A 21406-nucleotide genomic window follows, 5' to 3' on the forward strand; every position below is an offset into this window, starting at 1 on the left:
CTGCCAGCGTCCTGGTCCGAGATACCACAGCCCTCCACACCCTCAGAGGTCTTGTGTAGTCATGTCCCGGTGTTATAATGTTAAGGTTTTTAATGTTATGGCTGATCATGTCTATTGGTTGAGGGAGATGGCTGAAATGATTGATAATAACCCCGGACGTCCCACAAACCTAAGTAGCTATTGGTGGTCAAGAGGCTTTCCACTGTAGCATCAGCTCGAGGAGGATGAGATCTATATACAAACTGATCGGGGTCACTGTCGGATACACTAGTCATAAACAGGACACCTAAAAGCCACACACATACAGTATACAGTACACACATGTACAGAAACCTGCTGCAGAAAGAGGAAATTTGACTGAGTATCTAAGCATGGACCCATGTCTGTCAAGGAAACCAAAAAAGAACCTGTGATGAAATGACGATTTAAGGAAATGTTTTTTGTGATGTGATGTGATGAACACACCTAAATAGCTATTAGCAGGGACGGCCACATCGTCAAGGCCTTCAGGCGTGATGTATTTGACCTCGTATGGCCCATCATCGTAGTACCCCATCTCCATCAGCGTGTTGTTCCTCTGCTCCAAGCGGACAACACCTGAGGCCATGTCCAAGGTGAAGGATCATCAGAGATGATGGACAGATGGATGAAAGTGCAGGAGAACAGAACACGTGGGGTAGTTGTAGGATGAGGTGAAATGCAAAAGAAAATGTAAAAAAATGTGTTAAAAGAAGAAAAAATGAAAAAATTAAAGTGAAATGAGACTGATACACCTAAAACAAATGTCCTTCTCTTTCAAATCCTGATCTTGACCTCTCACCCCTTATCTTAATCCTCCTTTAGTCTTCCCCACTTATCCATTTCCCATTGCCTTTCTTCTTCTCTTCTCTCATCTTTTCCTCTTCCCATTTCCTCCATCTACTTGCCGGCCATCTCTTTTCCTCTCTTCATTACGTACTGTCTCCTCGACAACCCCTTTACTTATATTCCTCGGCTGTCCACCCTTCTCATTTCCTCCCAATCATCTCTCCATATTCACATCCCCACAACACTTTCTTTCTTTCTAATCTATAGTCCCTTCCTTTTTTCTCCTCTCCATACCGGCATCTTTTCCTACTCATCTCTCTTCCTTCATTTTAGGCTTTTAATTTAGACTCCTCCTCTTTGTCCCCCCGTCTCCCCCTACCTTTCCAGTTGAAGCCTCCAGGTGCTCCGAACACTATGTAATGGTAGTCCTTGGTGAAGGTGACCGAGAGGCCTTGCTGGCAGGAGCCGAACCGCTCATGACCCCTGATTCGTCCCTCGCAGAAGCTCCAGTCTCCACCCTCGTCGCTTGTGCTTTCATCGATCTCCAGCTGCTCATTGAGCACGTAGCAGCGACCCGTTATGTCCCGGGACTCCTGCGGCGTGTTAGTAAACTGTCTCTTCTGGTAGCGATGCGCACAGGTCTGGTACCGGCAGAAACCAGGAGGTGCTTAGTATATAAAGCGAATACATCACACATATATACACACAAGCTAGCAATCACTGACCACAATCTTGCCCCCGGGTCCTTGACTCTGGACTGTGACTCCCATCCACTGGTTGTCTTTGCTCTCCTTTGTCAGGTCCTCTACAAACACGAAACACAAAATTAATATGAAATGACATAAATATATAAATATATACTGTATGCAGTATGTAAACGTTCCCAAATTGTTTGTGAATATGTACTGTACAGTATGTGTGTGTGCCCTGCGATGGATTGGCACCTCGTCCAGTGTTTACCCCACTACATGCCCAAAGTTCCAAAACCCATGCAACCCTGTAAAAATGAGCGGTATAAATAAATATACACACAGAGTTCAGTATATGCGTACCACTATTGTCAAAAACTATTCTGTCGCAGGCAGAGCTGGCAGGGTTCATGTCGCACTTGTACAAGCCTCCTGTTATCTTTGACTGCTGACCGGATATTTTCTTCGCCCTGGGAGCACCAACCAGCAGCCTGCATACAAAAAACAAAACAAAAGCAAACATCACATACACAAATGAAAAACAAAATTAAATGATGCAACGTTAAAGTCATTGGTTACATCTATAGATAATATTTTTTATACCGTTTCCATCTTTAATTGTCTGTCTTTTTTTAATTAAAAAAGAAAAAAATCTTATAATAGCAAATAGATTATAATCATGATACTGTATGATCTGACAACGCACATCCAACATTCTACAACCTACAAAATAAACTATAAACCATCTGTCAGTAAACAGCAACCTTCAACTAAAACCAATACTATAAGTTGCTAAAAACACATCTCAAAAAAGTTGGGACAAGGTCATGTTTAACACTGTGTGGAATCCCCTCTTTTTTTTATACCAGTCTGCAAACGTCTGGGGACTGAGGAGACAAGTTGCTCAAGTTTAGGAATAGGAATGTTGTCTAATACAGGCTTCTAGTTGTTCAACTGTCTTAGGTCTTCTTTGTCATATCTTCCTCTTTATGATGCGCCAAATGTTTTGTATGGGTAAAAGATCTGGACTGCAGGCTGGCCATCTCAGTACCCGCATCCTTCTCCTACACAGCCATGATGTTGTAGTTGATGCAGTATGTGGTCTGGCATTGTCATGTTGGAAAATGCAAGGTCTTTCCTGAAAGAGACGACGTGTGGATGGGAGCATACAGTATGTTGTTTTAAAACTTGGATATACCTTTCAGCATTGATGGTGCCTTTCCAGATGTGTAAGCTGCCCATGCCACACGCACTCATGCAACCCCATACCTTCAGAGATGCAGGCTTCTGAACTTTGCGCTGATAACAACTTGGGTTGTCCTTGTCCTCTTTAGTCCGGATGACATGGCGTCTCCGTTTCCCAAAAAGAACTTTAAATTTTTGACGGCTAACAGTCCATTTTAAATGAGCCTTTTACGCCTGCGCTTCTGGATCATGTTTAGATATGGCTTCTTTTTTGACCTATAGAGCTTTAGCCGGCAACGGCGAATGGCACGGTGGATTGTGTTCACCGACAATGTTATCTGAAAGTATTCCTGAGCCCATGTTGTGATTTCCATTACAGTAGCATTCCTGTATGTGATGCAGTACCGTCTAAGGGCCCAAAGATCACGGGCATCCAGTATGGTCCTCCGGCCTTGACCCTCACGCACAGAGATTGTTCCAGATTCTCTGTTCTTTATACCCAATCATGTTGCCAATTGACCTAATAAGTTGCAAATTGGTCCTCCAGCTGATTCTTATATGTACATTTAACTTTTCCGGCCTCTTACTGCTACCTGTCCCAACTTTTCTGAAATGTGCAGCTCTCATGAAATACAAAATGAGCCAATATTTGGCATGACATTTCAAAATGTCTCACTTTCAACATTTGATATGTTATCTATATTCTATTCTGAATAAAATGTTGAAATTCGAAACTTCCACTTCATTGCATTCTGTTTTTATTCACAATTTGTACAGTGTCCCAACTTTTTTGGAATCAGGTTTGTATACATGTACATTTTATTAGTAATTGTTTGCTATAAATTCTCACTTATCGTCTATACTGCTTTATCCTGTATACAGGTTCACAGGGTGCCAATCCATCACAGGGCACACACACCGTTCACACACTTCAGGTAATACGGGTACACCAATTAGACTAATCTGCATGTCTTTGGACTGTGGGAGGAAACCGGAGTACCCGGAGGAAACCCACTAAGACCAGAGAAAACATCTAAACTCCATGCATCTGGGAATTGAACCCGGACCCTCGTGGTGCAAGGCGACAGTGCCGACCACTACGCCACCATGCTTGCTATTAATTATGGAATTGTACTCTCTTTTAATTAACTGTCCGGTATTAACTGACATGTTGTGCATGCACTATGGTCACCGAGCAATGACATCATCTTTTCAGCAATTTCAGTGGTCAGCGGTTTGTACACACCACAGAAAGCACTCGCTCTGTTTTTAACACCGCAGCTCCACTATGTCACACATCACTCAACAGTGACTCTAACCCTTGAAGTAACGACAGAGCAGTCCTTTCTGACTTAATTTGAAAAGGAGCGCTGCAGCGCCGAGAGGACAACAGACACACACACAGGGCAGAGGCCACAGCTCTGCTTTCAGCACATTTATCTGACTCAAAGGCCCTTTTCTTCTTTTTCCGGATCAGCTGCTGAGGCGATAACATTCATCGAGACACTTCAGAGTCGACTACACAAGTTCTCTTTGTGACCACAAAACAAAAAGCGGTTCTGACCGTGGTGGAGACTACGTTACCCACAATGCAGCAGGAAAAGCCCTGGGGCAACATCAAAGCCCTTGGCAGTCACAACAGGTCTGTTTGGAGGCTTTGTTATTTCAGACATCCTTGAGACAGATATAGTTCAGGAAGGACATTTAACAACGACAACAACAAATAATAACAGATAAAATAGCGAAAGAGTTGCATTAACCAAGAAGTCACATCCAGTTAGAAACATCTGCTATAGAAACCGCAAATCAACTCTATTCCAGACTGAATGTGGAATCCTTTACACCCTTTATAAATCTACAACGCTTCTTGTTGAATTCAGTGTATACATGAGGCGAAGGCCAATGAGGTCAAATGCCATAAGGGCGAACGACAATTGCACTCATTCATAATAATTATAGCTACTAATCTGACATTTCCAGGGTTTTCTTGCTTGCTAATCTCGGACTGCCTTAAAGCAAATGCTAAACTGCATGTCATGGACATATTCATATCCAAGTAACGTATGCATGTGTTAATAATATTGTGGATACAGCCTTCAGTCTGTCTACATGGAGTTTGCATGTTGGTGGATTTCCTGGGGTTGGCTCTAGGCTTGACGCAACCCTATTCAGGATAAGCAGTCTAGAAAATGGAGTGTTGGATGGAAGGTTTTCAGTGTGATACTCGGTGCTCAAGTCAAACCAGGACTTCTGATTGTGCAGAATAACAACACAGTTTTAAGTTTTATAGTAGCTGTTACAGTAATGCACTTATCCCAGCATTTCAGTCCTGCTTGGATACCATCAAGGTAAAACGTTTTCTCAGTACCGCAGAGCCAACGCTGAAACGCTGGCCTCCCAGGAACTGCTTTTATGGCCCAATTATGTGGGAATGTCTTAGAGCGAGGTCAGGACTGTACAGGGATTTGGCAATAACTCCCAGCTTTGTTGGGAGCTGGTTGGACGTTTGCATTGAATTGAATAATTAATTTGGTCAAATGAGATACTTTTGTCGAATCATTAAATGCAAATGTCACAAAATATCTGGAATCTTCTTATGTGACTGTGAGAATAATGAAAGTGAATCCTTAAATGTAGGAGTTCACTTTTGTATTCACTGGAGCTTTAACAAGCAAACCAGATTTTTTAGGTTTTAAAAAGAGCTAAGTTAGATGTTAGCAGCATGATAATGTCCCGAACATGGACGTCTCAAGGTCACTGCATGCTGACTGGCTAGGAAAACGTACTTCTTTAAAGAGGCGTTCAGTTGCGGTTCATGTACTGTAAGACTACAGACACTGAAACAGCGTGTTTGGAAAAGGAGTGACACAGGCTAGAAAATCAAGTCAGAATGCAGGATCTGAGTTGTATTTTCAGCTTAGAAATTAACAGACACATTTTGGAGACGTCCAAGGCATATGTAAAATGGTTTAAAAACGAGTTTAATATGCGACCTGTAAAAAAAAAAGGCTACCATCAGGTTAGTTAACCAGCTTTCAGCAGCCATTTGAGAACAGCATTGAGCTTGATATGCCTGCACATCTAGAGGATCTTTATCGTTCTGGGTAACAAGAGAAGTCCCCGGGGTGACGAGAACTGGACACTTAAGGTACTATTTAAAAACAGTGCTTGGACCCCGGCGATCACCACATATGTATATGTAGCTTTATGTAACTATTAATATATCTATAATATGTTTGTACGAAACATAAACAAACAGTCTACACCTGTTTAACTCTTACTGCAGTGAAAACGTCTCAAATCTCATCCCAAGATGCTTTATTGTATATAATAAAATAGCCCTAATACATGAACAGGCTCATGACATCAAGCTCTTTTACAGAGCGTACAGAGAAATGGGTCAGATTTTCCAATGAGACAACCATCTCTTTGTGTCGCTAAATACATACTTGGCATTTGCCTCTGTCCAATTTGCGAGCTCTGGATTCCAGCGAGACATTTTTTAATGAATTTTCAATCTAATTTTAAAGCGTCCATGCCAAAAAAGTTGTGGAGCTTATATTAATAAATGCCATATATGTAAATACATTTCAATTAGTTTTTAATGACGCAAAAAAAAACATGATGAATTTTTATATTCTAAAAATAGTGCTATTTAGATTAAGACATTTTATAGATATACATATGTGTACTATTTTATTTACTAATTAATGTTGGACAACCGGTGCACTGTTTAGACAGTTACTTGTTGAACTGCACCGACAACTGACTGTACCCCTGAAATACTCCTCTAAAGTATCATCACGGTCATATATATTGTAATGCCATTTCTTTTTTAGCTTTTATCGTAGGTGTTGCCCCTCAGATCGTTCCCAAAACCTCAGAGTCAAAAGATCTGGCACAGGTTTTGCAAGGATGTCAATTAGGTTGAGTCCCTCTCATTTTCTAACCGGGCTTGGGACTGGCACTGCATGCAGGTGCTGGGTTGTATGGGGTTTAGTGTTAAGGGTCTTACCCAAGGACCCAACAATGGGTGACCAGTGACAGGGCTCAAAACCCCAACCCCAACCCAAGCGCCTCGGCCACCAACTACTGTACCAGTGGTGGCTCAAACAGTAAGGGCTCTGGGTTTGTGATCAGAAGTTTAATGGTTTGAGTCCCAGCACTGCTAAGCAGTTGGGCCCTTAACCATATACAGTATCCTCCAGGGGTGCTGCATCAGGGCTTCCTAACAAGCTGTGTAAAGTACAGTAAGTGCTGTGAAGTTTTTCACCTACTGTCCAATATTGGAATTTTAAAAAACCCTTATCATCCATCTGATGATAAGTTCTCTTATCTCCTTGTTCATGTTCTGATGTCCGCCTATAATCTCCTCCTCGCACATCTGGATACAGTGTTACTGTCTCAAGCAGACATCATCCCTAACCAACCTCAAAACCAATATCTGATCAAGTAGCTGAAAACATGATTTCCTCCCTCTCGCATTTCTCCCGGAGGACTCAGCTCGACCCTGTTAATGAATTCTGGGTAAAAGGTTAGGCATATCCATTACACCATCTATCTCTTAGCATGAAAATCTCACAACCTGCAATCTGTCAAGATTTCACCCAAACGTATTTCAATGGAGATCTGTGGTTGGGGTTACGACTTAGGGCAGGTGGTCATTTTTTAACAGCAGCATAACTCGCAAGAAATACACATCAATCAAATCGTACATGTATGAATTCTCAGTGAGTTCAGGTTACTTGGTAAAAGAAATATAGAGAGCAACTGTGTGCAAGTGAGATCGGAATCAACTTACGACTCATAGTAAGGATTATTAACATAAGAGAGATATTATAATAAAAGTAGAGTAAAAACCATGATAGTGCAGCTTCAGCCAAAATATCCTGCTCTGTCAGTCCTTGAGAGTGCAAGTGATATCGCTTTTAAAGAATGACTAGCAATAGTAATAATTAACCAGTTAGTCAGGTACATAGAATGCAACGTCACTCAATGTCAGTTCATTGATATATAATCATCTATATATTCCAGCATAATCTCTACCATCATAAAATTTCTATTTCTACGACCAAAGTACAAATACATCTACTAGGTTTAATATATCATATTTTCGAAGGTGTTTAATGTCTAATACTATTGATAACCCTAAGCAAAGTACGTATTCACAGACAGTGTAACTGACCTCACATGTACATCATATGTAGTAATTTTTTGTTTCATCCATTCGGATAGAAAATGTACTCCATGTAGACGTGGCAGCCAATAAAAACATCAAATAGTTCAAGGAATGTGAAAAAAAAACACTTTGCTGCCAGCCAAGTGAGATCAGTGTGGAAACTCAATTGCGTTGCCAGCATGAAAGATAATGTTTTTTTTATTATTATTATTTTGCTGTCAGAAAGAAAAAAACCCCAAATATTTTTATTACTTAAATTCCCATTAAAACTTATGTAAGCTTTATTCATTCATTTATCTTCTCTACCGCTTATCCTGTATACAGGGTCATAAGGGACCTGAAGCTTATCTCAGGACACCTGGGCACCAGGTGGGGTACACCATGGACAGGGGGCCAATCCATTACAGGATAGACACAACGGGAAATTTTGTTTCAGCATCTCTGTAAATAAGCTACTGCTGAGCCACGCCCCTCCAGACACCAGCAACAAGCTGGAGGAGGGGCTCTTCTTATATGAGGTCACTTTAGGGGGGAAATCTAATTGGCTTGTTTAAACCCCGGCCAATATAAAACCAAACACTGGTCACTTTTTGTTTGTATACATCAACTAGAGATCCAATGTCTGAAAAAAGTGAACCCTTGCATAATGAATCCTCTTGACGAGTTATAAAAGACGTTTCCAGTGGCAGCGCTGTAACAGTCGGGATTTCTTCCACCATGGGATGTATAGTAGGCGGGGTTGCAGCCAGCAAAACTGACTTCTATAAAGGAACTAAAGCTGGTTGCTAGGCAACGTCCTTAGACTAGCAAGCACTGCAAACGCACAACACCTATTCACGCACCTTTAATTACCTGTGGGACGCTTCACTCGTCATTTTGTCTTTAAAATGTCTACCTGAGTCTTTAATTTTACATTAGGCAAAGTTTAATTGAGGAAAAGTGCAGTTTCGTTTTGAGGAGTCCCTTAGCTCTTATGTTCTCTGCCTCTGATATTGTGAGAGTGATTTAGTGAAACAAACCCGATGCTTTGTTTACGGTCATGTCCCTGGTCTGAGTCATTCCTGACAGAGGTGACTCCTGTAGCTGAAACCTTACATTCGGTCTCATGGTCACACAAGCATGCTTAACACCTTCCCATCCAACTCAAAAGACTATTTGCCCTACCACATCTTGCACTTATTTTATCTTGCATTTATATAGCTTTATCCTGTGTACAGAGGGCCTGAGGCATGAGGTTGATGAAGGAATGACTGTTTATCCTGCTGCTGCCATGACATACATAAGTGATAACTAAAATGAATTTGTTTCACAGATGATCTGACAAGTAGATGTAAATATACCCATGCAGTTCAAGAAGGAAGGAAAGAAAGAAAGAAAGCACTGTGTAACGGCGACTGATTCATGTTGCCGGAGGCCGTTAGTGACAATCAACAGCATCGACCATCAACAGCCCTAAACCACTGCAATGTGCGAAAGACCAAATACGTCTCATCTGTAAACTATGCAAAACCTTAATCTGTATAAATAACAACAATTCACCTTTTATCTGAGGAAAGTCCTCTGACTCACACTGTGAGTGTAAACTGAACTACCAGGGGAAAAAACCTCTACTGATAATAACAGGGTGTAACATCTTATAACCATTAACTCTGCCATTGCAGTTTTTCTTTTTGTACGTTTTCAACAGTAATCATCAAAGAAAATTATTTTCTTTAATGTATTAAAACTATTGAAACTCAAGTCAGGTCAATGATGATAAAACAAAACAAAACAATACATGGAAGCCTTGCCAGTGTGTGTTCAGACATCAAACTGTATAATTTGGGGTTTCCGGATATGTCGGGTAGAAGGAGAGTTATCATTACTTTTACAACGTGTAAATGTTACCCCTACCGGAATAAGGGAATGACGTCGCAAACAATGTCGAACTCTCAAAATGAGCTTTTTTCCCCCTATTTTTTTCTTTTGGTCATAGAAACGACCAAAAACAACCAGAAAAATATGTAATCATGTGTATCTGTGCTATTTCTATCACTCAGAATACTGTATGTCACTCTATACTGCACAATCCTGAGCTCCATATACTGTACAGTATGTTTAAAAAAAGAATGCTAAGAGTTTTAAAAGCTACCAAACTCACCGTCTATAAAACCTGAACACAAGCATCTACTGTTTTATGTTCTTCCTTTTTTTTTATATACCGTGTCTGAAGAATCACAAGATGCCTTATTGGGTTGTACAGCAACAGCGCCGTGATCGTCTCAGACGTTGGAGAGAAGATAAACAGCAAATAAAATCAAAACAAAAAGAAGGACACAAAGACCGCGAGTGAGGGGATGAACTGTATAATAAATTTAAGTTTATTACCGTTCTGGATCCTGGAATTTTTTTTTTTTCCTTATAATGACCTATGAGTCACGCCCTCATTAGTCCTGGTGAAGGTTCACGGTATCCAGAGTGAGCCCAAGCAGCTCGACAGTAATGCGATAGAGGCGTCTGCGTCCAGGCCTGGCTGACCTCCGCTATTGGATAAACAGTTTTAAGGCAAGACAACAACTGGACGAGTAAAGACTGCTGGAGCGAGCAAAGACACATGCAGACATGAGACACACCGTCTACACCAGGAACTATTTTCACTTGTAAATGATCTCAGTTAAGACTAAAGTGGATGCTTCATATGAAGAGATTAAAAAAGACCTTGTGTCGACAATGTTAGAGTTTGTTTAGGATTTATGGACGTAGTCTGCAGCACGGGTGCTTTGTAACACTCAGTCAGTATGTTTACGTGACGTCGTATTGGTCTGACTAATTGTGTTAGCTCGACAAAAACTTGTTTGTCCGACTGAAATCGTACTCAATCGTTTTAACTCCTAACTGTCCAAAAAGTCCTTCAAAGTATATTTAAGCATTGATGGTAAGCGCTAAATGGTAAGCTAACGTGCTGTGTGATTAAGAGTTTCATTTGGAATTCAGCCTTGTATTAGAAGCTCGTTAGCTAGCTAGCTCAGCTCAGGTGTAAATGAAACAACACAGAATGATAGCAGCAGACAAAGTGACTGTGCTGTTTAAACTGACGTAACGTTATCAGATGTGTTTCTTCCTCAAATGCATCTGTGACTGGTTTCGCTCTCGTCTCTGAACTACTTTCACCTTGCTGTGACCGATAATGAACATCTGTTAGAACACCTGGTATGCAGAGTGGTACATAAAGTTAAACATCCCAGTGCTGTTGCCATCTATTATCACCACTCATGGGATACCACTTGTGCAATCAGATTGCTCGGTCAAAACTATCTGTTGTATAATTTACTTTATGCAGTAAATTAATGATTAGGATAAATAATGTTATACTTAGATACAAGAAAGTGAACAAAGTGTTGAACTTTATGTTGTTTTTTTCTGTTTAGGACTTAGACAGTTTCTGTTTATTTATAGTGTTAATCTGTTTTGTCTCCGCTAGTCAACTAATTAGGTTTCTTAGTTAGTTAGCTAGTTAGTTTTTTGTTAATTTATGTTATATGTAGCACCTTGGTCATGGAGGAACGTTATTTCATTTCATCTTGTACTGAACTGTATATGGTTAAAATGACAATAAAAGCCTACTTGACTAAGCAGTTAAGGGTTTAAGGGTCTAACAGTGGCAACCTTAATGGTACAAGGTTTGAACCTGTGAGTCCAACAACGTAACCAGTGAGCAACCTTTGCCCCCTAGTTCTAAGTTTAATTAAGTCCTGCTGAAGACACCAGCAGCAATCCAGAACTGGGTTATATCTTATCTTTACATCTTTAAACATAAATCTCCTAAAACGCCACTCCAGAAATACCTGACCTCTCGTGCCCTCCAGACCTGCCTGATCCAACATGATGACCTACATCTGCTTGGAGTTCTAATCACATGGAGATCACTCGCTCCTGCTGAAAACGGCCCATGTGGATCATTTAAAGACGAGTAAGGACTTAAGATATATATTTTCTTGTTTTTCCACTAAAAAAAATCACATGGAAAGTTTCAGGACTTAAATGGCCCTGAACAGTTTTCTACCCAAGTCTCCATCAGTGTAGTGACGGGACGTTTGGATCATTTTAGAATCTAGATATCATCATCTTTGAATATCGTTCATCAGAATGAATGAATCTTTTTTCACGTCATTTAGTTCATTTTGTTGTTTTTATCAGAAATAAAATAAAATTTTACATTTTTAATAAACAGGCCCCCAACATGTCTACATACACCAATTTTGGCTATAGTTCGGAATGAGCAGCTCACCTCTCATATCTTCTGGTACGAATCATTCACATGACAAAAGAATGAATGATTCGGACCAGAAGCCCCCTGAGAAGAACCGCTCAATTCTGTTTCCGGTGTTCTGCGCTGCATAGCGTCTATTGAAGTCACGTGAGAAAAGAACAAATGTTACGGACTTGAAGGGTTAAAGTAACAATTAATTTTTGTTTTCTTTACATAACCTACGGAGGACTTGCGATGATTTGCTCATGCGCCCAGTAGAAAATGAACGAATCACACTCCGAGATGACTCGTTCTTCCAAGTCACGTTAAAGAACGACCCACCACTTCATTTGTGTAAAGTTGTGAACCTCAGCAAAATAGACCGCATGTTGACTGAAACACATTTCCTGTACTGCACTTTTACACATATTCATTGTTTCGCGACCCGATGTCACACATATGATCATCAGTTCCCTTTTTGACATTGGTTCCTCATGTAATCTCAAGGAGTTGCTTCTCAAACCATAAGTTTTTTTTGTATTCATGTTGAAAAAAATAATTATTCAAAAAATGTTATTTCTACAAAGCTGCTTAGTGTCCATGTCCACTGTTCAACGTGCTATATAATATCACTGAACAACTCTGCATGCTAATATCACGTCAATAAAGAAGGGCGAAATGAAAGGCCATGAAAATGCGGTGTTTCATGGAATAACAATGATCAATACTTTTGTTTAAAAAAAATTGCTGATGTAAAGGGGCCAATTGTCTATTGACGCTGATGTATGGATAGCCTCGAGATGGAAAAACCTGATCCTGACCCAAATCAGCGTTCTTCTGTTTCATCCATGGCGAGTTCTGGTCAAGGTCTGGTCTGGTTTGTTTACGTGAAAGGCGCAATGAAGTCTCATGAAATTGAGTAGATTAGATATCGACCTGCAAAGCTCAACTTAAATCTACAGAGAAGCTCATGAACAGGAAGCTGAGAGAATCAGAGGAAGGAAGGGGAGCCTGTTTCCACAAAGACTAACCCCTTTAAACACCAGGATACAGGCCAGGTTATATATATGGTGATGTTTGGAAGATGATTAGGGGGATTTCTTCTTATATCTGTATTGTTCTCCAGGTCTGGTGCATGATTACTGTTTATTTTCTTATTTTTTTTCCTCCATTTTTTTTAAGCATGCACAAAGGAAACACCAGCGGATACACCAGATGTGCACACACACACACACACACACACACGTCCAGATCTAGTGGTCGTTTTCTTAGGAGTTACTATTGGACTGTAAATCCACCACACCTTCCTTAATAGAGTTAATCAAATCTATCAACTTTTATCCCAGGTATTAATTTGAGAAGGAAAAAAAACCTCAATCATAAAGGTTCTCGGTCCGTCCAGCGCTTCCGGACTAAAATTCCTCGTTCTGATCGTGTTAAACATTTCTTTTCTCATTAAAACAAGCACCAGCTCAAAATAATTACCTTCCGCTGCCTGCCAGGACCGGCGCAGTACAGGCAAGTCAGAACCAATCAATTATGGAGGCCGGGATGTGTACTCAGCCAGGTTTTATCTGTCCTAGCCAAGTCTTTATCCTGACTGATAGTTTCAGTGTTTCTTCACCTTCAGCTCTGTCTTTTCATGTTGCTTCAGGCTTGGAGCTGAAGGTAACCACAGCTCTGAACAAACCCTAAACAAACGTCACGGCCCATGGCAACGGTCTGCGAAGAGTCAGACTTTACCGTTAATTTGTTACTTCATGCCATGCACGATGAAAGAAGCTAATTGCCGCATGAATGGAAAGTACTCAACTGTCTTAATGCTATGATTACGTATTGTGAAACTTTATATTCAGGTCTGTGGAGGGTCACGAGGGGACTGGAGACTGTCCCAGGGAACTCGGGACATGGTGGACGACACTCGGGTCCGTCACAGGCTAGAGACACATACACTTACACATACACAGTCACTTGGATTCACTAATTAGCCAACATATCTTGGACCTCTTGGGCAAAACCCACAAAGCAGGGAGAAAACAAACTCCACAACCACAAACTGGAGGCGAAAACCAAAACCCCAGTCCTAGAAGTGGGATGTGATAGTGCTAACCACTAAGCCATCACATTACATCACAGTAATGTACTTTGTTAGATAGAGCTTTGATAGAGTACTGTAAGGTCATGCTTCCACAAGGTTTAATGACAATGCAAATGCTTTTTAGGAACTTCTTTGTTGTTTTTGGAAATGAATAAAGATATAGTTTTGAAAATATCAACATCAAAAATGAAAAAAATATGCTAAATCAATTATTATTATTATTATTGTTTATTACTCACCCACTCATCGTCTATACCGCTTTATCCTGTATACAGGTCCACAGGGGGCATTGAGCCTATCCCAGGAGACTTACAATAGGGCACGAGATTGGGTACACACTGGACAGATTGCCAATCCATCACACACACACTCACACACACACTACGGGCAAGGTGGGATCGCCAATCAGCATTACGTAATGCACATTAGAACATGCAAACTCCATGCACACAAACCCGAGGTGGGAACTGAACCCAGACTGTGGAGGTGCGAGGCGACGGTGCCAACGAGCCGACTTCTTTATTCGCTATTAGCAGGGAAATTGTCACTATGAGAACTGTTGCGAAAAAACATTTGTTTGTGACATTTATATTTGAGAAATCTACAGTTTGTTTGTTTTTGTCAATGGTTTATTTTATATTTGACATACATCGATCAGCCACAGCATTAAAGCACAGAATACTGAACCGTGTATTACAGTATGTAGGGACCCCTTTGTGGTACGGCATGCTGTGGTGCACTGAGCGTTCTGATACCTTTCTATCATTGACTTTTTTCCTCAATTTGTGCTACATTGTCTTTGCAGACCAAATTAAGCTGACCTTTGGTCTCCAGAGGCGTAGATAGATGAGCCTTGGCTGCCTGTGATCCTGTCACCAGTTTGACTGATAATCAATGTAGTTCAGTGCCGTAAGTGTCAGAGCTGATCGGTGTATATTTATTATAGATTGTATGATATCTTTGTATACTTGTATGCTGCATACGTTACATAAAGCACCACTGGTTTAATGGAGGAGTGACGGATTAAACGATTTTTCTCTTTCTCTGTACAAGCTTATAAATATCCGCAAAGCCTGGAGCAGCCAGTGTGCAGGTCTCTCTTTGCTTTGTATTCTGGTTAGCTCTGAAAAAGGAAAATCAAAGAGAGGTATTTGGTAACAGTGCGCCCAGTGCGACGTGTGTGTGTGTGTGTGTGTGTGTAGTAATTGCTGGGTTTGTTAAAAAAGTAAATGCGTACAAAAATTGTTTGTGTATGGTAAAATTCTGTTTCTTCACTGACTCACAGTCACAAAAATATGCTCACACCTGCACACACACACACACACACACACACAACTTCTCGCACTAGCCACGACAGGATAAAGAATGCTACACCCAGATCTCACACCCACCCACCCCATCCCCCTTCTTCCAACACACACACACACACACACACACACACACCTAACACTGCCCTGCCTTGGCCTGCAGGTATGTGAATCTCTCTTACACGCACACACATGCGCGCGCACACACACACACACACACACATACCTGTAGGGTACACATTTAGAACGGAGTGTGTTTAAACAAGGCAAGCCAATGCGCTGTCATCGAGGATGTGAGTCAAGACGGGCCATTCCAAACCACACACACACACACACACACACACACACAGCTATCAGACATTTATACTGTTCAAAGGTGTGTACTGCAACCGTTTTCATGCTCTTGTCAAACTTTTCTACTGTACCGATTTGAAACCGTAGCCATAGTGATAAGGAATGTTTACACAATACATAAGCAATGCAAGTTATGTGTATAAACACACACACACACACGGAAAGGTCAGAATGTCTCTGATTTACTGTATCGTACACAAGACTGACACTCCACATTTTTATACATTTTGGTTTTACATACCTACTGCATTAGTATTTAACTGAAAAATATTAATACAGTAGGTGTACAGTATAGACATATTAGTATTTTGTTGAGTAACAAACACCATGTCTAATTCATGTCTTGCATGCAACAACACATTAGGTGACAGCATTGTTGCTGATTTGAACTTGAATATTAAAAAATATAATCTACAATCTACTAGTCTGATTAACATACAGTAAGTGTGATCCACAGGTTGTCGTTTTTTGTTTTGGAAGCTATCACTGCAAGCTTGAGGTTATTCAGTGATCGCCAGGTTTATTACATCGTCAACAGGATCGCAAAATTGGAAACACGCGGCGTGTTAGGAGAAGTGAGTCGATATAAATTTGCTGCAATTAGGATTTTTCCCTGATTTCTGAAAGTTCATCCCTAACACGTCATGCTGCTCTTATATCTGAGTGAAGTCAGCTAGAGTCATCTTCTCAAGCTGAAAGTAGAGATAATGTACTGTTTGCATGGAAAGCGTTGCTATAAACAAAAAAAGCTTCATAAAAATTCAAAGCTTTTCCAAATCTAGGTCACTCTAGCGCGACACTCCATATGGTGTAGATTCCATTTTGACAGTCTATAATCACCCAAAGGACACAACCTACTCCAGTGACTTGTCCCTTCCTATAATAAACATAGGACCTGGGGTATTATTATTATTATTATCTTTTTTTCTTTTTTTACTTTTTGTTGTGACGCAAAATGAACTCTTCAGCAGTGTGTCGTGAGATTTTATTGAGGGTACTCAAAATTCTTGACTATGTCTACTATGCATCTCTGACTACAAAGAAGTGCACTATGTGGTGTAAAGGGTGTGGTGTTGGACATTCAGTCGCTCCCACAATCACTCATCTTTCCCTCAAACTCTTTTTCACACTTTCTCTTGGTGTCACACACAAATAGCCTACACATTCTCTCCGTCTCTCACACTCTTTAGGGAAAACAGCAGTCACTCTCTCTCTCTCTCTCTCTCTCATCCTGTTGTCCGTATGGGCAGGAACGTTGGCAGCGGAGGAGAATTTAGGGAATGAATCATAACCTGACTCACATACAGTACAGGAACCTCAAATATTTAACCAGTAATATTACTGTTCTTTACACATAATCATTAAAACAGACAGACAGATAGATAGATAGATAGATAGATAGATAGATAGATTCCAGATTGCAGACATCCAGTGGCAATGGAAGTTTGTAGATGTGATCGCACAATGTATATTTTACAAATAGTCAAAAGACGCGGAAAATGCAAGAGATGACTAAAGTTACTAGTGCAATACTACGAACAGAAATAACTACGGAATATAGATACATATAAAAACATATAAATAAAAGGATAAGTATATAAGACTCAGAGTCTAGTCAGAAAAATGTCAGTCTTTAGCTTTTACTGTTTTTCTTTTTCAAGCGCACGAGATGGTCAACCAACTGGTTCAAGGTGCATATGCACTTGATTAGGGTGTGGTCTCTTTACCTGAAATGAATGGACAGTAATTACCTAAAATGTGTTTCTTATGTTATTTAGCCTTTTAGTTTATTTATATGTTGTCTCAGGTGAGTATACAGTATATATATATATATATATATAGGTGACACAATGGGCAAGTTGGGAAGGCCTAATCTGTATGTCTTTGGACTGTGGGATGACACCCACAAAGAAGGGGGAGAACACGCCAACCCCATGCATACAGACCCCAAGGCGGAAATCGAACCCTGGAGCTGCATTTCGACAGTGCTAACAACTTTGCCATTGTGCCACCTACTGCAACTCTATTTAGCTAATTTATTTATTGTAATATTATATTATTATAAGAAACACAATAATAAACCTCATGGACATAAATTTATACACATAATTATGTAAAACAAGCCACCTAAAATGTTTCATAATTTTTTAAGTTATGTAAAGTCAAAATGACAACTAGGAATTCACATATGGATTGTATGATTTCTTTTCATCACGACCACTGCAAACATCTGCATGTGCATCCGCATCTGCATGCGCGTGCAACCCGCCTCCACGAGACCGACACCAGCTGCGATCACCTGTTGGTTTCACGGAAGCTGATCTGCGCACTTACATTCTTTTATCAGACGGGTTGAGTTGTCGGTGCAGGGCGAGTGAGAACCCGAACAAGCTGTCCTTTTCCCCGGTTTTCCTGATCACGTTCTCCGTGTCCAGGTTGAAGGCGGAAATCAAGACGCATTCCATTAGACACAGGAGACAGAGTGTTGTAAGAGTCCGGTAACGCGCCATGTTACTGCGGGAATAAACGGTCAGCGGGAGCTCCGGTCCGATGGCGGCTCTGCGCACCAAACCTGCTGTTTGAGATTGTTCACTGGAATCTCCAGCGGAGGCGTTTTGTGTAATGCTGTGGGAAGGATCGCTGTGACGAGCTCTCACTCCCTGCCCTCCTTCACTCGGAGCGACTCCACCCGAACAGAGGGCTGTAAAAGCCGCGCCCTGTCTTACCTGAGCGGACATCCGGTCGCATTAAAACCGGAGCCGGTGCTTACACCTTCTGTTGTTGTTGTTGTTGTTGTTGTCTAGTTATGTGGCAAAATTTCTCACACAAACACAATGATTAAATGATTATTGTTGATTAATCTGATCATTTTGATTCATTTACACACATCTCACACATTTCTAGAACATTCTTTTGACTCTGTAAAGCTGCTTTGCAACAATACCCATTATTAAATGCACTTTACAAATAAAATTAATTAAATTGAATCATTATTATTATGAAGACTGTACTACTTTTATGAGTTTTTGTGTCTTCTTATGTGTTTTTTCTTCCCAGGGTTTTTTATTTATTAATTTTTTTCCATTGGTGGCTCAGTGGTACTGTAGGTTTCTCACCTGCCATGCAGAAGGCCCGGGTTCGATTCCCTCCCACTCAATGACCAAACCTCCAGTCACCGGATGCAGCCCTGGTCCCCAGCCGGATAAAATGTAAGGGGCCCGGTTTTGATCCCCACCCAATGCCCAAACCCAGATAAAATGGGCTCGTACACATTTCCTGAATTTTCTTTTAATTCTGCAAAGCTGCTTTGAAACAATGACCCTTGTTAAAAATGCTATAAAAATTAAATTAATTGAATTGAATTGATTTATTATTAATAAGGCTGTACCACTAGTAGGAGTTCTTGTACAAATTTATTCATTTTTGTCTTAGTCCAAACCCCCTGCCCTGGATGCAGTACCGGTCCCAAGCTAGGATAAAATGAAAGGGGCGTGCTATACAAATAATATTAAATAGAATTTAAATATTATTAATAAGGCTGTACCACTTGTATAAGCTGTGTCACTTGTATAAGTTCTAGTACAAACTGTTTACCTTTTCTCCTGTGTTTTTCTTTTTTTTTTTTCATTGGTGTTTCAGTGGTAGGTTTGGTGGCTCGTCTGCCTGGGTCCCAAGGCCCGGGTTCGATTCCCTCCCACAGAATCCACAAAGACCAGGCACTAGATGCAGTGCTGGTTCCAAGCCAAAATAAAATGGGAGTGTTAGATCAGGAAGGGCATCTGTCCTTCTACTGTAACTGGCTAGATGCTTCAGCATATTATATCAGTTACGGTATAATAATGTCCTTCTTCTTTTTCTATCAATTGCTGACCTGTCAAAGCCCAGTGGCTGGGGTGGACCATTATTCTGAATTAAATCTGGGCCTCATGGTGAATCTTTAAGACCCCTAAAAGCAGATGATGTAATTTAGCATATATCATTTCTGCCGATACTTATTCAGTCTTTTAATCATCAAGTATATGTAATGGGAGGTGGGAGAAAACCAGAGAACCCAAAGGAAACTGAGACTGACATGGACAGACAATTGCAAAACTCCACACAGGCAGTGAACTGAGCTCATCATGAAATGAGGGGCGCTAGATCTGTGACGTGACAACACATCCTGCTTCACAAATATCCCCTTGTTATTAAAACTATGACACTCTAGTGTGCACTACACATTCCTCTAAAATAGTCGGACAAACTGTGCATTCCTACATGACATATATTCCAATAGCAGTATATAAAATTGTTGAAAGATTTCCATTTTTAAGCACCTGATTTACCAAGTGGTTAAGGGATACAAACAGGTTCAGTACATTCAGAATGGACTGTGGATGCATAACCAAACACACCTGATTTGAATGTGCATTGGTTTAAACAGCACTACTTAAAATAATCAAGTTGGTTATGCATGGTCGCTTTCTTCCAGGATGTGGTGTCACATGTTCTGAATTAAACAGATGCCATGCACCTCTAAAACAGCGCTGTAACTGATGCTGTTTCATTTCAAACAACTGGACAGTTAAAGAAACAACTGTTATAAAGTATCTTTGCATTTGTTTAAGGGCGGCAACTCTTCTATGAACACAGCTCTAGATGATCTATTCTGAATATAGACAATACACAGCTTGGCAGGAAATGTTTTCTAATGGAAACAGGAAATCCCAGTTGGTAGTATATTGTTGAGGACAGTCCAAACGCGACTTCGAAGTTACAGAAAAAATAACATGCAAGCATATGATAAGCAAGTAAATGGTTTTGGACGGGATTTGAATTCACAACTTCTGCACAACCCCTGGAAGCTGAGATCGACTTGCATTATTTGCTATTATAAAAAGCGTGATCCTTTTTATTTTAAAGATATCTGACAAGACATGCAAAAAACAGACATTGATTATTTTTGGTTGCACAAATTCAATGCACATACAAAATCTGAATATAAATAGAGGTAAAACTTAAGAAGAGCAATGGTAAATGAATATGCTACATATGGATCAAATATATAGTTAACCCCTTATGTTTATTATGTAAGTGTGGTAAGCATTTTGTTGTAATTAACTAATTATACAGTAATTACATGTAGTTTCCTGTACATACCTTATATGATAGATGTTTAACTATGCAGCAACTTATGTATATAGGTATATTCAATTCAATTTTATTTTATTTGTATAGCGCTTTTAACAATTGTCATTGTCTCAAAGCAGCTATACACAATATAATGTATGCCAGTTCAGGGGGCTGGGGGGTTCCCCTAATGTAATGCAGAAAAAAAACACTTTTTAAGAAAATACCAGGAATAAAAGCTTACATGTTATCTTTAAAATAAAATATAAATCTGGTAGTGCTGTATAAATCCATACGTTTTCAGATGAGTTTATATCTTCTCTACAGTCCCGTAAATAAAACAGAGGTTATGCAGTTATTATTGCATACTGTATGTACAATTTAAATATTAGATATCTTTAGTATTGTTCCATATTTATTTACTTCAATATTATATTAAATTGCCGAACA

At 40.2% G+C, this 21406-nt stretch overlaps 1 protein-coding gene across 2 annotated transcripts in view; it reads right to left on the bottom strand.

The window, feature by feature from the left end:
- Positions 1–18509, bottom strand: part of itga6b (integrin, alpha 6b) — a 32889-nt gene extending 14380 nt beyond the window's left edge. For both annotated transcript variants that reach the window (XM_053476587.1, XM_053476588.1), the window contains exons 1-5: positions 18182–18509; positions 1860–1987; positions 1533–1612; positions 1187–1448; positions 466–597 (exon numbers count right to left, since the gene is read on the bottom strand). In XM_053476587.1, the coding sequence (XP_053332562.1) occupies positions 466–597; positions 1187–1448; positions 1533–1612; positions 1860–1987; positions 18182–18357 (778 nt within the window). In that variant the 5' untranslated portion in view covers positions 18358–18509. The remainder of the gene's footprint in view (positions 1–465; positions 598–1186; positions 1449–1532; positions 1613–1859; positions 1988–18181) is intronic.
- Positions 18510–21406: the final 2897 nt, after the last annotated feature.

The sequence above is a fragment of the Clarias gariepinus genome, chromosome 18 (genome assembly GCF_024256425.1).
Source record: "Clarias gariepinus isolate MV-2021 ecotype Netherlands chromosome 18, CGAR_prim_01v2, whole genome shotgun sequence".
Taxonomy (NCBI): domain Eukaryota; kingdom Metazoa; phylum Chordata; class Actinopteri; order Siluriformes; family Clariidae; genus Clarias; species Clarias gariepinus.